Source organism: Seriola dumerili, unplaced genomic scaffold (assembly GCF_002260705.1).
Source record: "Seriola dumerili isolate Sdu_G_001 unplaced genomic scaffold, Sdu_1.0 BDQW01000052.1, whole genome shotgun sequence".
Classification (NCBI taxonomy): Eukaryota; Metazoa; Chordata; class Actinopteri; order Carangiformes; family Carangidae; genus Seriola; species Seriola dumerili.
The window spans coordinates 20,669,607-20,686,840 of NW_019174307.1; the positions used below are offsets into that span (position 1 = coordinate 20,669,607).

Consider the following 17,234-nt stretch of genomic DNA (forward strand, 5'->3'; position numbering starts at 1 on the left):
ACCGGAAACGGGATGCAAAATAAAAGCGTTTAATTTTGATATGCTCACTTTAAATTCTTATTTCACACATATACATTCTGCAGACTAAAGGAACTTCTAGACTCTTTCAATACAATATTAATCTTAATTATTTTTAATAACGTAATTTATGTAGTTAGATACAAACATGTTGAGTGGAGTATTTTACTCACACAACAATTAAACGCATATTTAGTATGAGTGTGTTAGACATTGAAAAGTTAATTAATTATCATACAAGGGTCTCTTCCATTCACTTAAAGTCTTTCTCTGCTAAAAATGTATTGTACTTATTGTTACTGAACTTGTTGTTGATGTTGGAGCTTCACTGTGCAGAATGATGTGAGTTCTGAGTTTTACACTTAGTTTTCACATTGACTGACTGAGGAGGGAAATGTATACATATACAACACATATACATGGGAGCATGGTTTTGTACCATTTCAACCTGGAAGTCAACTTAAGGTCCAGTATGCAATTTACAAGCCTCCAGTGCACATATGCTGAGAATGGACTTTTCAGTGAAATTGTTAAACTTGAAATTTAGAGCATATCTGCATATTCATAGATACTGGGTTTTATTAATGAGGGAGAAGAGGTAGATGTAAGTATCTTTTTTGTGTAAAAATATCAGACACAAATACATTTTCACATCTAATCATCTAAATTTTCTAAAAACTACATTTTAAAGAAGCACTTGTAGTTTGAGGAATCGCTTGTAGTTTTATTTTGAAACATTAAACCGGACGTTGTATATAGTTGCTACCTTGACGTGACAGCAGTGAGCACCTAGCATGTTGGCTAAATGTGTAAACCTGCTTAATTGACACTTTTAAACTCATTTTTTGTGTGTTTTTGCGGTTACTTTGCTCGCTGTTATGAGAACTGAGAAGAACGACAACACCTCTTGAGTCTAAACACGTCGTGTCAAGATTTATTGATCATTTTTTATATGATTTTTTGGCGTGGACATCACCTCTGCCTGGAGGAAATACAATTGCCTAGTTAGGTGGGTAACTGCTGATTTTATGGTTTATAGAGACACTGACTGACCGAGACACAGTCTCCGTCTATTTATAAAGGAAATATTATTCTTGTGGACTATCTTAAATATGTTTAGGAAAATAAAGGAGTTAACATAAGGGGTGGAAATTGGTCTCTTAGGACCAGTCCTGCCTCTGACTTTCTCCCTACCGTCCTGTGTTGTGGTTAATTTAATGATATGCAGCTGTTACGGAGCCTTCTAGCATTGACACAGTGGAAAATTAATCATAATAATGTCGTGGTTGTCATTAAACCATGAATAAAAGCGAAATTCAGATATATACTCTCTGGAAAGCAACGTGTCTTTCTTATCTTTGACATAAACTCAGGTTTATTGGCTGTTGAGTGCTGATTAACCTTCTTCATTTATAATGACCTCAAACCCAATGATGCCTTCAAACTGCTTGTTCAGTCTGAGCAACAGTACAAACTAAAAGATAATCAATTTACGGTGATGTAAAACAAATAAAGGCGAAGTTTTGATTATTAAATGTTTGGCATTCTTGCTTGATAAATGATTTAATCAGTCAATGAATGATTAGCATTGTCCATCGACTAATTGATTGTTTCAGCACTAGATATTTTTACTAAGTATAACAGACAGAAAATAACTGCAACTTCTCACTTTCACTTCATAGAAACTGGAAAGAGCTGAAAATGAATTTTTACTTCATACATGACTTAATCAAAATCAAAATTGGTGATTCCTAATACCAGCTGATTGTGTTATCACTGACGAAATAACCAAGCGACTTTAATCTGTGACACAACCTGTGACTTTATTTCTGATTCATGAGCTCTGTTCTCCTCGTGGAAGGGTTGGTGTGTTGAGTTCAGCTCAGGCAGTCACCACATGTTTGCTGCTGTCATGATGGTATTTGATGAGGCATGGAGCTCATCTCCTCTAATCTGCAGATAATGTTATTACATGCAGGGTTCTCATTCAGCTTGTGGCTGCAGTCAGACTGATGATAAAAAAGATATATGATTTTGAAATTAAGACTTAGTTCGTAACCCAAAACAACTGAATATTTTAATGAAGTAGACACAGTTTCAGTTATGCCTGTAGCTAACAATTATTTTCATTTTTGTTTAATCTAAAAATGTTCTTTTTAAATAGTTGGTCTGTAAAATGTAGACCTGGAAAAATACAATTATTTTTGGAAGCAACTAATCTGTTGAGAATTTTTTTTTTTTTCAATTAATCTGTTAATTGTTTCATCTGTAAAATGTCACAAAGACAGAAACGCAGCAAATCCCAATGTCTGAGAAACTGAAACCAGCAAATGTTTTGGAATTTTTGCTTCATGTGTGACTTGAAAGATTAACTGATCAAATTATGGCGCTGAAAGTTTGACTCCGTTCATTGGTTTAGTTGATCATTTAGTTGATCAACAGACAATTAATCTTTGTTTGGTAGCAAATAATCATTAACTGAGAGGAGAGAGTGATCAACAGATTATTTGATAATGGAAATTATTAAAACCCTAATGAATTAACTAGTCAAAGTTGTTGTCAGTCTGCTGTTGATTGACTGACTGTATCCAGGGAGACGTGAACAACACTGACTGAAATAAACTTTGAGGCAAATTTCCGATTTTTGATTCAAGGCCTCATGAATAAATTTAACTTGACTTTATATCTACTGCTAAAGTATAATTCAAATTTCTCTTTTCACCCTGTTTTCAGCGGGGCTGCTTGGAGACCAGGCATCAGCCTGTAGAGCCAGAGGGGATGGATCCTCTGGGTGCTCGCTCCCAGTTTGTAGACATCCAGACTCTCCCCACGTGGCAGCAGCAGCTGGGCGAGGATGGTGAGGAGACACCGCGGGACCAGAACGACAGTCTGCTCAGTCAGCAGGCCTTCCCCTCGCCCTTCCCCTTCAGAGCCGACATCAACCGCAAGATCATGCTCTTGTGAGTCACTCGTATATTTCTTCACATTGTTGCTGTCGGGCGAAAGTTAAAGTTAAAGTTAACAGACTTGCCTCCGGTCGAGGATCAGATAATCTTTTAAATAGAGATACAAAATAGGAACAACCAAAACTTTACAGTATTTTGTCCTGGATTGAACTGATCAAAACATCTGTGTTTCTGGTTTGGTTGAGAGAAGTTTCACTAATACCAACACACCATGTAAAAAAGAGTTTTACCAAAGGCTGGAGCTTATTACGACCACCAAGGAGGTTAAGTTTCCCCCACTCCTGTCGTTGGTTTGTTTGTTTATTTGTTGATCGTGCAAAAAGTACTGAACCACTTTGCACCAAACTCGGCTTTGCCAATTTCTCAGGAAATGGATCTGAATGTGGCCGATCATAATCTGGATCTGATAGACCTGTGTAGGATTGTTTGGCCATGGTGGAAGTATGCGCTCTACTGAGTGCCAGTCTAGTTTTCATAATTTAAATCTCCTGATGATTTTCTCAAATTTAATGGATTAGGCATTTAGTCTATAAAATGTAAAAAAAAAAAATAGGGAAAACAATCAATTTACAACTTCCCCAAACCCTCTTTGATGTCTTTAAATTGTCCAGAACCTACGGAGATTTAATTTACTGTCATATATGTCAAAGACAATAAACAAATCTTCCGAAACGAGAAGCTGAAACCAGAAAATGTTTGATATTGTCACTTGAAAAATGAGCAAAATGATTGATTGATTGATTATCAAAATACCAATTAATTAACAGTTCTTTGCATATTTTATAAATTCAAGTAACTATGAAAAAGTTTTCATTAAAGTGTTTGCCATACTTCTTCAGTGTTCAGTCACTCTGCTGAAAACGCTAATTCATTTCGTTAGTCTGAGTTTTTGTGGAAAGTTTCACTGTGTGTTTAAATGTAAATACTGTTTCAGACCTTGGCCCAGTACTTTTCTCTGTTTCCATAGTTGTTGTGACTGTGGGATTATAAATAATTCAGTATGTTCTGTTGTATTTGTGCCTTCATGCTGATGTTTTGTTTAAACCTTCCTCGTGGAATCATTCACAGTGAACTGACTGTCGTCCTGTTTGCACTTAAGTCTTTCAGTGACAAGATGAGAATGAAACCTGGTGATAATACATCCTTTATTTATTCATCCTGTATTTATTTAATATTCTAATGACTGGAAAATTGATTCATACCCCTCACACTTCATTTCGCCCTGAGGTGGCCAGTTACTGAGAACGGTGAGTTTTGTTGTTTTTGGACACAAAGTGAAGAAGTTTCCACTCTTTATTTGTCTTTATGAGTTTTCATTTGTTAAATGTTCGTGGGAATGTGTGGCTCTAACTCTTGAACTCATTATTACTGGCTTTTAATGTGTAGCAGTAGTTGAAGGTTTTTCTGTTTTCATGCCTTTGGAAGCTGCTGTGGATGAAAGCTGAACTGAACAGACTGTGAAGTGGGATTTTTTTCACTTGAGCTAAATACTCCTTTGAAATCATAAACCATCTTTTCATAGACACCTTTCATACTTCATGGACTTGTTGTGTACAAATACATCAGGTTTTCAATAGTTCTTTATATTTCAGTCAAGTAGTAGCCTCACACTGTGGTCATGCTGTTTTAAATAAGATTAAAATATTTTTAGCCCATTTAAAGTCGTGATTTCAGTCTGTGAAATATTGGTTAATGGTATCAAAAGATTCTTACATTTACTCGTTATAAAACGATCCAGATTGGACATTAATGTTTCAGTAGCTGCAGAGCAGCAGCTTGGAAGTGACTGCTAGTTAACGCGCGGCCTTAAATGGGCCGTGTTTCAGTCACAGTTTCACACTTGTGCCGTTTTCTGACAACAGAAACAGAAAAAACATGGAAATGAGAACAGCGTTATTGGGAATTCAGCTGTCTGAAAATACTGAGAGAGCAGGAGAGAAGTGAACAGATAAAGACTGAAACCATCTGACACGAGGCAGAATGCAAATACAACACGATGGTGTCAGTTGTTTACAGCAGTTCCACAGACGTTTTTTAAATACATCTTGATTTTTGCACATTGACCATACGTACCAGCCGTATACTAGGTTTTGACTAGAGCTCCTGTAAATATCTCGGCCCTCACCACAGAAAACATCATAGTTTTGATAGTTTGTTGAGTGATGGAGACAAAGACACGAGCAGGAGACACGTTAACACAGACGTGGCTGTGACGGTGTTTACTTTTGCTTTGCATGTGTTCTGTTCATCAGATGTGAGTGGCATCCTAGAAAGTGCAGGAGCAGTAACACAAACCCCCCCCGTCAGGTTTTAGTAGCAGCTTTGGCTCTGTAGTGTAAACACTGCCTGTGTTTCTCCACGTGCTCACCCTGTTCAGTCCAGAGTCCAGATCACTCCACAAATCCTCTTTGTGGAGGAACACATGACGGCCTGGAGCCCGACTTGGCAGCGGTTTCTCTGTGAGAGCCTTGTTGTTGCGGCGACCTTCTCCTGCTCAGTCATCGGGAGCGAGCACATTCCTGCCGCACCAACATGACCAGGGAGGAAGGACCCTCGAGCAGCGAGGCCTTGTAGCTTGTGACCACTTAAAATAAGAAAAATCTCCTCTTGTGACCTCTTGTGGTTGCAAATGTCCATGAGTGGTGAGCAGTCCCAGTTGATGATTGACAGTTGGCAGGATGGTGAGCAGCAGCAGCAGCAGCAGCAGCAGCAGCAGCAGCAGCAGTAGCAGCAGCAGCAGCTTCATTATTATGGATGTGAAGGCAACAAGGTGGTAATGAGCAAAGACACTTTTAAGTGGTAATCATGAGACTGCTATCAAAATGAAACCTTACTGAAGAGCAGCTATAATTGCATAAACAATTTTCAGCAAATTGAGTTCTACAGTGTGTCATTTAATTTAGTTTGAGTTTTATTGTTCAAATGACATATTTCCATTTTAATTTCAAATTAAAAACCATGTGTGTGTGTATATATATATATATATAAATAAAGTGAGTCATTTGTGTTTGAAAGTTAAATTCACTGTAAAACAAACCTCTTGGTGAGAATCCAGCTCACTGTCAGTGAGTCTGCACTTTTGCAGGTTTGGGTTTAAGTTCCAGATTAATCAGAATTTAGTTTATTGCTAATTAGGTTTTCCGCATACAAGGAATTTGCTTTAGTGTTTTGGTGCATATCAATAATCATAGTGAGAAGAAAAAGGAGATATAAACAAAGATAGGATAATTAAGATAAATTTAATAAGATCATTTTAAATCTGATTTTTTTCCCCAAAAACTCATGTCGAATGATCAACAATCTAATCTCGATGACTTCGTTGCCCACACATGAAGGACAGGCCTCTGAATAAATCAGAATAAAATACAAGTAAAAGCATAAAAACATGAGGATAGCAATGGGTGAAAATGGGACACGGGATGCTGCATGTAACAAAACATGCTTGTAGCAGCTGGAGTCATGACACAGATACGTCAGCGTGTCATCATTTTTATCACATGAGAAATGATGGCGCTGTTATCATGTGTGTGAGTGTATTTTTGTTTATAACCCAATGCACGGTTATAAAGATGCTTGTCAGGACAAGTGCACACTTTATATTTATACAGATGTACAGTATATGACTGAGGCTGCCAGCGAGTCTGTTTCTCACTAACAGTTATTTTCTGGCGGACTGGTTGGCTTTGTGTTGTGACTCATCTTTTATTAACCGAAGAAGGATGATGTAAAATAAAAAAACTAAAAAAAGAAAAAAAAAAAAAAAGGCCTTCTCATTCCTGGAGGCTGAACTTGTCTTGTGACCAAATGCCTTCAACACATGGTCGAGTAGTTCCTTATTGTTGCTTCCAAACAAACCCCCAAGGACTTCAGAGTGAAGAAATGACTTTATTGAAGCAGTAAAATAAGCATTTTATTTTTGGCTGAATGCTGTGTCCTCGAGGTTGTTTGGATAAGTGTGTGTGTGTGTGTGTGTGTGTGTGTGTGTGTGTGTGTGTGTGTGGTCACCTAGTCACTGTTCCAACTATTTGGAGATGAGATAAAAGTTGAATAATCCCTGGACTGGGGATTTGCTGCAGTAAATAAAATATTAATAAGAATCTAGCAAATGGAGAGTGTTTCTGACGGTGGATACCAGAGAAATACTGAAATGGCTATTTGAGAATACACACCAGCAGCAATTGATCATGAAGACCCTTAGAAAAACCTTACGACAAAAACATACAAAACACAATGGTATGACACCAGAATAATTGAGCGTCTCTTTGAGATTTGTGGAAGATTTAGAGCGAAACTAAATCTTAAGATGTAATCTGAAGTGGCCAGATAACAACGCATACACTGAAACTTTAATGGAGTGACTTGTATTTCCTTTCCTCGGCAGCACCGGGGACATCGCCCTGCTGAACTGCACCGCCATCGTGAACACCAGCAACGAGTCGCTCAACGACAAGAACCCGGTGTCTGACAGCATCCATCAGCTCGCGGGGCCGGAGCTGCGAGACGAGCTGCTCAAACTCAAAGGTAGAAAAACTGGAGGGAAGGTTTGAGTTTCTCTTGTCAGCGATGCTGCGGGCCGCAGGCAGAAGAGCATAAATGTCAGAGGGAGAAGACAGAATATGAGTGTGTGTATTCACTGGTGGTTTTATACAGACTTAACCAGGCACATGATGCTCAGCCGAATTTAATAAAACAAAGGTCATACTGCTGTAAACGGTAAATGATCTTTTAAAGTGTTTCCACAGCTGTTACTCATTAACAAATGCAAGAGATGAAACCGAAATAAAACTTCTACAGAACGAGACCATTAATACAGATTGTGTTTGGAGAATTTTACGTCATAAAGTGTCAGTTTCTCAGATCTGTGCAGTCACCTGAAATACAGGGGAGGTGAAAACAGTCTGAATCGTGCACACACACACACACACACACACACACACACACCCGTTCCTGTCTGTGTCTTCACTCCACAATATAAATTATAGCAGCAGTATAATATAACACATGGAAGTGATTTTCACAGCATGTTCTATTATGTAGAAGAACTAGAAAGAAATGTTGCTGATTAGTGGATTAATTAATCAGTCGATTGTTAAAAAAAAAAAAATAATAATAATAATAATCTGCAAGTATTTTGATGATCATTTAATCATGTCTGTCGTTTCCAGCTTCTCAGATTGAACTATTTGCATCTTCTCTTTGTTTTATATGATGGTAAACTGAATATATTTGTGGTTTGGAGCTTCGGTTGGTCACAACAAACATTCGAAATCAAACATTTAATCCATTAATGGAGAAAATAATCCGCAGATTAATCAATAACGAAGGTAGTCAAGGTGACAAAAACTAGAAAACAGGAAGCAGTCGTTAGTAGCAGCTCTACTGTCAGCATCAAAAATATGTTGTTCATCCAAAACATACTCGGGTGGTGACACGCTCCAGGGGTTAAAGGGTTAAAGGTGAATATCTCAAAACTGAAAATATCTGCATGAGTAGACTCCAAAATGTTTTTGTTTTTTTTTGTAATTTGGACAGTTTGAACCTTTTTAAAGTCTTTTAGGCGTCCGTTCTTGAAAAGTCAAATTTGAGAAGAAATGTTTGTGTGCAGGATGTCGGACAGGGGAGGCGAAGCTGACCAAAGGCTTCAACCTGGCAGCGAGGTTCATCATCCACACGGTGGGACCAAAGTTCAAGAGCAAGTACAGGACGGCGGCTGAGAGCTCGCTGTACAGCTGCTACAGGAACGTCATGCAGCTGGCCGCGTAAGAACCCATCACATCAGCCGCTCAGTCACTCAGTCAGTCAGTCCTCAGCTCACATCACTTGTATAAACACTCAGCTCTCACTGCTTCTAACGTTGAGTTCATCTGACAAAGCTCCGCGTTATACAAGTGAGTCCGTTCATCAGGGTCGAGCTATCGGGACACAATCTTTCAGATTTCAGCCTCTTACATTCTCTCCGCTCAGATTGTGTTTGATAAACATTATTTGCGTCTGACAGGTGCAAATAAACAGTGACGTGATGGAAGCCACTCAGAGCTCCGCAGCTCTCCTCAAAAAATGTATTAGGGGTAAACATCTGAGAAACACTGTTTGGAGAAAAGCTACATCTGCCTCTGGGGTGCAGGGTAAAACCTGAAATTTAGATAGATTTATTAAATCAATTAAGATTTAAAATATTGAAAGAGGCATGAGGATAATCAGTTAAATACATTTTTATATCTGCTATAGTTCCACTATGAGATTTATTGAAGACATTATAAAACAAAAATAAATAATGTGAACAAAGAATAACGTACTGCAACATATTGTTGTAGTTCTAGAATTAACCAATTACTTTTAACATGATAAAGTACTGTTATCATTTTGTGTGTGTGTGTGTGTGTGTGTGTGTGTGTGTGTGTGTGTGTGTGTGTGTGTGTGTGTGTGTGTGTGTGTGTGTGTGTGTGTGTGTGTGTGTAACCCGTCACTGGTGTGAAGTATAAATTGTGGTGTAGTATATGTGAGACTTTTTGTTTTTCTTGCCGCCACAGAGAGCAATCAATGGCATCTGTTGGCCTCTGTGTGGTGAGCACGACCAAACGGGGTTACCCACTGGAGGATGCTACACACATCGCTTTCAGTAAGACACACACACACACACACATGCACACAGTTTTCATTTTATCAGCGAGTTACAGACATACACAACTTGTGGTAAAATGCGTAGTGATAGGATTTTATCATGTCGGATATCACACTTGTTTTTTGATACACAATCACACACACACACACACACACACACACACACACACACAAACAATCCCATATTGTCACGATTGTCTTGGAAACTAAGTTATACCGCAGCACTTCATGACTTGTGGCCATATTTACTCCGAGTTAGGTCAACAAATTATACAGGCAGACAGTCGTGAACACACACTGCAGATCACACACTGACATTCAACTCAAGTGTTCTCTATGGCACACACGATAAGATCATAATCTGATAATGGAGGCAACAGAAACATCCATGTCTCGATTGCACCCGAACACACCCAGTGACCTGAACGGCCTCCTGAGGAGGTGAAGCATCAGACCACATGAAGTGAGTGTTCAGGACACGTGTAGGAGCCGCTCTGTATGTACGTGCAAACACTTCACAGTCAGTATAACAGGATATAATTCAACAGCACCACAAACTACAGAGTGACTACAGATAAATCAACACCTCTCTAAAGCAGTTTGAACAAAAGCTGAACATTATAACCTTCATGAATGGAGGATTTACTGCAGGACTGTTGCATTAAAGTGCATTTGTTAGTTTTACAATTAGATACACAAATAAATACATACGTGTTTATTATTTTTCTAGTTTAGAAATAATTTGTCCAGGTAGCGACAAAGTTGGTCAATGATCTGACTCACAGGAAAAAAAGTGTTTAAGCTTCTTATCAATGCAAACATTCGTTCCGTCTTTAACGTGTGGATTTCTTTTATGTCTGTGAAAGTCTTTTGGTTTTGCAGCAATAAGGAGAAAGTTAAGTTTATGGCGTTCATGTGTTTATAGGAACAGTGCGCAGGTTCTTGGAGAATCATGGGAACAGCATCGAGGCGGTGGTGTTCGCGGTGACAGAAACAGAGGAGGTGTGTATTGTGTACACGAATGAGCCAAGACTCTCCACACCCAACACACACACCACACATTACACTGATTATCTCATAACAGCAGCACATGTCACCGTCTGGGAAATGTTAGCCAGTGAGTGAACAGTAGTGGGGTGCTCCCTAGTCAACGGAGGTGAGCACCTACCGACAGTCGTCTGAGGAGGGACAAACCATGAGCTGGTGACAGGGTGCTGGGGTCTGTGCTGAGCTCACAGTACTTAAAGGATCTGTCACTAACGTCTCGGTGTCAGATTCCACAGAGCAGCGTCGGAGCTGTTTCTGTGGCACGTGGGAGAACAACAGCATGTTACACAGAGAGAGAGGTGGTCGCAATGTGTTTAGTCCCTTTAACTACTTCTACAGCAGCACCACAGTGACTGAAAGGTGTATTTTTAGAAAGACTAAAAGATTTTTCTCACTGGCCACTTAGAGTTTATTAATGTCAATGTAATGATGCTACTCAAACTGTAAAGTAAATGTGCCCTCTATATTTAGCTCTTACATTTAAACGTTGTCAGCTGTTTGAGGACATCTCCCTGATGATGAAGATGTAGAGGTCTGACTTTACAAGTTGATGCGAAGCGAACAAATGCACCATCAGTTTCTTGGCAGCGTTCTGGAGGACCCGCCTCCCTGGGCTGCGTCCCTCCGTAAGAGTCAGCATCTTAATCGAGGAAGTGTTAACCGCATCAAGGGAACAAGTTCATACGACATGTCAGACGAGCACAGTTTCAGAACACTTTTGGACTGTATTTCCTTTGAGGGTATTTAAAGTGCTTCACTCATTCACACACATGAGAACTAACAGAAATATCTGTGTAAAGAGATTCAAACCCTGCTGTACACCCGGCCAGTCGCTGCACGAAGACGGCACTAATACTTCAGCTGAAGCTTCCTGTCGCCTTTAGTGTTGGACTGAACCCACATGTTCCTCTTATGTAAAACCAGGCTTCCTTATGCTTTTCTAATACGCCACTGTGTATATTTTGGGGCATTAACATGAATCCTGATGCGTTCGTGTGCTCTTCCAGCTGGTGTATAAGAAGTTACTGCCTCTGTACTACCCTCGCTCTGAGGAAGAGGAGAAGGCCTGCCTGCCTCTCATCCCCGCTGACATTGGCAACTCCGAGGGTGAACCCGTTGTCCCAGAAAGACAGATCCGCATTGCAGAGAAGCCAGGCAGCCTGGAAGGTACACCACTTCCACACAAAATCGTTTTTGTATAATGTGATGAAATGTTTCCCGGCATTGCGAAGGACATGTACTGTAATGTGCTTCACTTTCATGTCAGTAATGTGTTTATATGAGTAGGAATCATATTTTTCCAAGTGGTTGATCTATAATTTTGGAATCAGATTTAATTCTCGTGTCAGTTATAATTATTCCAAGATCGGCCGATGAGACTTTACGTCTGCGAAAGTCAGCTAAATAAACACACACAGGCACAATTTAATATTTTATTCCTCCCCATTTCTGTCCTCACTCATCTCTCGCTGAGCAAAATGAATCGTTTGTTGTTTTTGTCTTCCTCTAGATTAATTTCTCTCTGATAACGACCAGTCAGCACGGCCTGTCACTTCACCGGTTAATCAGCCAACAAACCACACAGTCAGTCAGTCAGCCAGCCAGCCAGCCAGCCAGTCGGCCAGTCGGCCATTTGGGCAACCTGTCAGTCACCCCTCACGCGTCACAGTCAATTACTCAACCGCTCAGCAACTCACCATGTCAGCGAAAACATCAGATGTAGCCCAGAGATGAAGGTCTGCACAAGCATTAAATTTTGATGAGGACAATATGTTGGAGCTCAGCCAGTCAGTGAGCCGGGCGGCGGACATGGAAGAGAAGTGTAGCAGGATATTTGGTAACCGTGTCAGTGGAACATCTGGCCGCCTGGATCCTTTAGGCCGCACTTGTACCTCCACACACTCACACACACCCTCTCTCTCTCTCTCTCTCTCTCTCTCTCTCTCTCTCTCACACACATCCAGAAAGCTGTGCCTGTTGTTGTGGAGGATGTCATGTTTTCCACAGAGCGTCATCTGCATATTACAAAGAGTTTCATTCGGTGACCGGCAGGCTTGTCTAACACGGAGCAGGTGTTTCTGTGTTGTTCTGAACTCACGGGTTGTTTCAGGACATCCTGTTTGTATTTGTCTCCAAATGAAATTTCACTTTTTCCTGGAATTTCCTCGAAGTTTGTGTCATCAGCTCAATTTAACAGCAAGGACGTGTCGCAGGCTGCTTTTATAGGTTTTATTTAAATGCAGGAAGTTTGGATAGTGTTTGGTGGAGGGCAAGGAATTCAGTTTTTAATGGTTTCAAATAACAAATGAAGCCTAGAGGATGTTTTGAAGGATCTTTTAAATGAGGGCATGTTTTCACTGCTTAAAACTTAATCAGTGTGAATTAAATTTAGTTTCTTATTTAGTGTTTTTGGACATGAGAGAAGTCATTCCCATCTGTTACTGAAAGTCTCATGAAGGAGGTTTCATTTACTGTCTACATGTTAACAGCTAAGAATCAATACGAGGATTTTATAAGAGGGATATCAGGCATGAATTGACAATTATTTTTCCTCTGAAACCTCTTATTTCAGATGTCGGCATCATCCACTGCTCATGGATCAGGGTGAAGGATTTTTGTTTCTTCTTGTTGTTGATGTATTGGGATTTCTGTGTTGTGATGTTGTTATAGAGGAACTAGTTTGGGAACTAAACCTGGGAGAATTTTAGTCTGGTTTCAGTGACGACTTGTAGTCTCTTGAGAAGGACTCAGTTTCAGTCTGGGAGTTAAACAATGTTGAGTGGCGAGCACTCAGTGATGCAGGGCGACGGTCAGGAGGGAGAGGAGAGGTGCCCGCGCTGAACACCAACACTGAAAGGTTTGCACACAAAATACCGTCATTACTTTAGAGCACTTGGCTGCAGCTGCTAAGCTGTTTTTTCCCCTCCCCTTTTTAATCAGTGTTTTATTGGCACTGCTGCATTTTACTTTCTCTCCAGCCAAGTGCCAGACTGCCAACTTGGCAAGACTGTCCAGCCTTCAGATCCAGGTAGCACTGTTCCCCTACTATAGACTTAATCAGGCCATAAATGGACTGTGTGTGTGTGTGTGTGTGTGTGTGTGTGTGTGTGTGTGTGTGTGTGTGTACGGAGAGACCGCAAATGCTTAGCTTCATCAGTTCACTTCACACAGTAATCAGCCCAGAACAATACCAGCCTGCCATGATTTCTCCTGATTACCACTCCACCACTCACTGTCTCCTTTGATGCTCTGAATGATTAACTTTATTTCTGCCATTTGTTTCTTTTTAATTAGATTGTATACAGAAGAGATCTGACAGGAAACGAGGAGAGAGAGTGATGCAGCAAAAGGTCCCTAGCAGGACTCAAACCAGCGATGCTGCAGTTAGCATCTTAACCCTCCAAGTGAAGTTACAGTGACTGGTAGGATCTGTGTCACAGCACATTGAAGCTGCTCCGGAGGCTCGATGTGACACTTTGTGTAGACCTCATAGTTTTTTACTGCAGCCAACACTTACGACTGCATGTACAGCAGTTGGCTCCGTTGCATGTAAAAGACAAAGGAGAACAGAAAGTGGAAATGTTTTTTCTGTTGGCAGCTTCAGTTCAAACTCCCTCACAGGCCATAAACCCTCAGATAAACTACATTCTGTATGACCCCTCTAGTTTACCAGTCGAGGCTTTTGCTTGCACGTTGTCTAAATGTTAGTTTTTGTTGAAGAGGATTGTGAAAGTAACACCAGCCCATGTGTTCACGAGTGTTTGCGGTTTTCTGCGTCGAGCCTGTCGACTCCACTGACCTCCAGTCTGATGTCAGCTGGCCTGATGCTTCAGAGAGACGCAATGTGGCTTTGAGGTGTTGATCCAAAGCAAGCAGGCCGCCTACGAGCGAAACCCAATAACAACAGGCTGATGTGCACACACTGACAGACACACATGCCCATTTGGACGTAGATAAAATGCGTGGACATGAATACAACAGTACATGTGGTCAAAGACAAACAAGCAGGGAAACAGATTTGAACCTGAGCCTGAATCCTGTCAAACTGAGTTTGTGACCTCAGTCGCAGCTTTTTATACACACAAATAATTTCACGCTGGCAGATAAATTAGGATTCATGAAGAGAAAATAAACACAGGCAAGAAAGCACACGCATGAAAATGTGGTGAAGAGACGTACGACTTGAAAAATTCAAGCGCACAGTTGAACTTTTGAGGAAAAATGATCATTTCAAAGATCAGAATGAAGCCAGATCCAGGATTCTTCACTGTTTTCATTCTGTAAGCAGTGGACTTAGTGTATTGTTTGTGGGAGCAGCAGAGCACTTATTTGTTTTAGTGAATATGCTGTAATATCTGCCCGATGTGCATCTAACTTTACTACTGCCATAATGAATCCATTAAAGCTGGGAAAGGAAATTGAATGTAGAAAATCAGTTATCATCTGCTTGTTTGTTTGTGTAGATGATAGCGAAGAGGAGAGTCTGGAGTCAGATCTGGGTCAGGTGGGGAATCACGCTTTCGCCCGGATGGAGGGCGATGTGGATAAACAGCGGAAACTGATCCTGCAGGGCCAGATGTCAGAGGCAGCCATGCAGAAACAACACCAGAGGAAGTAAGAGTCCTACCCAGCGCTGAAGTCACTGGAACATCCTATTGGGAATTTGAAATCTTATATGATAAAATGCATCGCTTCAGTTTTTAGTTATGGTCAGGTGAATATTAGCATTGCCGATATTAGCGTTAGAAAAGGCCCAGACAGAACTTGTTGCATATAGAAATCATAGACCACAAATTAAAGAGAATAAAAGAGTAGAAAACAAAAAGGCCACAAAATAAAATCCCATTTACAACACCGGCAGTTGTGTTTAAACTTTAATTTCTTGATGGATTTAATGTTTTGTGATCATACTTTATTCAGAGGAGTTTGACCTACAAAATTGTTTTACTGAATAAATGAAAAAACATTAAAAAAAAAAAAGTTTCTATGAGTCATAGCAGAGATAATTTACAGCTCTCACACAAGTGGACCCAATTTTACCTGATGATTTTTGTTTGTTACAGGATTATCAAGATGGGGAGTAGTTGTAGTAGTTTTGCTGCATGTTTAATCTGTATAATATGCTGTTTTGTGAGCCTGTGTAACTATTAAACTATGTGTGTGTGTGTGTGTGTGTGTGTGTGTGTGTGTGTGTGTGTGTTTCCTCTCTGCAGTTACAATCGCTGGCTGTGTCGAGCGAGAGCAGAGGACCTGTCGGACATCGCCGCACTGAAAGCCTTGTATCAAACTGGTATGTGTTCGTGTGATTCATGGACAGAGGAAAGTCCTATTTTATCTTTGTCTCTCACCTCTGCAATATAAATGTAAAACAGAAACAAAAGGACACTTACAGAGGTGTGTATATATATATATATATATATGTGTGTGTGTGTTTTCATTCACCTCACCTCACACAGCGCCGGTGTGGTTCGGGCATCTTTGTTTGCGGGATTAAATACAGCATCTCTTGTCTCCTTCCTCAGCTGGTTACAAGGTGCAGTTGAATGTCATTACCAGTAGGAGGCAGTGTTGTTATTCAGTTTAGCCCCTTTTGTTATCTGACCCGGCTGACCTTTAAAATGATATTTGAAAACTTCCATGACTCTGCATTACCTGCTTTCTCAGTGAAATGTTAAAAGCCCATATGAACTCACTGACCGCGCTCTTTTCTGATTCAGTTAATTGAAATGAAATTCTGTGGCATAAAACTAAATGTACGAGGACAGAAGGGACCTTACGAACAGAAATTACTGCTTTTTCTCTCACAGATGAATTATCTTATGATGCTGATCATGACTGGAGGCCTCTGTTGACCAAAGTTTACTATATCACCATGACTTAACTTAAAAAATAAATGAATATATAAATATTTATCACCCACATCCTGCGGCAGAAGATAAATTTTCTGCTTTGATATCAGCTGATGTGGGATGATAAACATTTTTTGGTTGAAAATAGCATCTTCAGATAATGTATAAAGTTTTACTGTTATTTGAAATGTAAGTTAAGTACAGGTGAAATTAAATAATGTGTCTTTAAAACTAGAGTAAAAAAAAACAAACATATAAACTGTAAAGGTGCAGGAAGATCAGAAAGCAATAGAAGACTGACTGTGTTGAAATAATGTACATATAGCAGAGTTAAACGTTAATATAATAGGATACAATAAATGATGTATACTGCTGTTTATTGTTTGTTTCTCATGGTCGGGAATAAAAGGAGAAAAGGACAAATAAGGGATAGAAAACAGTAGAGTGGGTACATTGGACACAGAGGACCTATTAAAAAAAAATTGTTTTTTAAACAAAACACAGCCCTCAGAAGAATTTTTCCCAGAGCTGAGCTGCTGTAATGCTGACCACTGCTCAGTCTTTTCCAAAGTGAAGTTGTCACCTCCTTTTGTGGGGACAGGGTTTGATTTGCAAGGGGAGGCAGTACACCAAGTGCTGGAGGAGCAGAACGAGCTCCAAGCTGCAGAGCTTGTCACTGAAGGGGTTTTACAGGTCGTTAAGTTTGCACAGTTATTACTAATCTTTTGGAATA

General features: G+C 40.0%; 1 protein-coding gene across 1 annotated transcript in view; it reads left to right on the forward strand.

Annotated features, from left to right (window-relative positions):
• Window positions 1–800: 800 nt before the first annotated feature.
• The window catches only part of gdap2 (ganglioside induced differentiation associated protein 2), a 48,328-nt gene continuing 31,894 nt past the window's right edge, over window positions 801–17,234 (forward strand). The window contains exons 1-9 of the mRNA XM_022740822.1: window positions 801–1,027; window positions 2,752–2,978; window positions 7,366–7,505; window positions 8,590–8,743; window positions 9,515–9,603; window positions 10,531–10,607; window positions 11,660–11,819; window positions 15,116–15,266; window positions 15,866–15,942. Coding sequence (XP_022596543.1) covers window positions 2,797–2,978; window positions 7,366–7,505; window positions 8,590–8,743; window positions 9,515–9,603; window positions 10,531–10,607; window positions 11,660–11,819; window positions 15,116–15,266; window positions 15,866–15,942 — 1,030 coding nt within the window. The 5' untranslated portion in view covers window positions 801–1,027; window positions 2,752–2,796. The remainder of the gene's footprint in view (window positions 1,028–2,751; window positions 2,979–7,365; window positions 7,506–8,589; window positions 8,744–9,514; window positions 9,604–10,530; window positions 10,608–11,659; window positions 11,820–15,115; window positions 15,267–15,865; window positions 15,943–17,234) is intronic.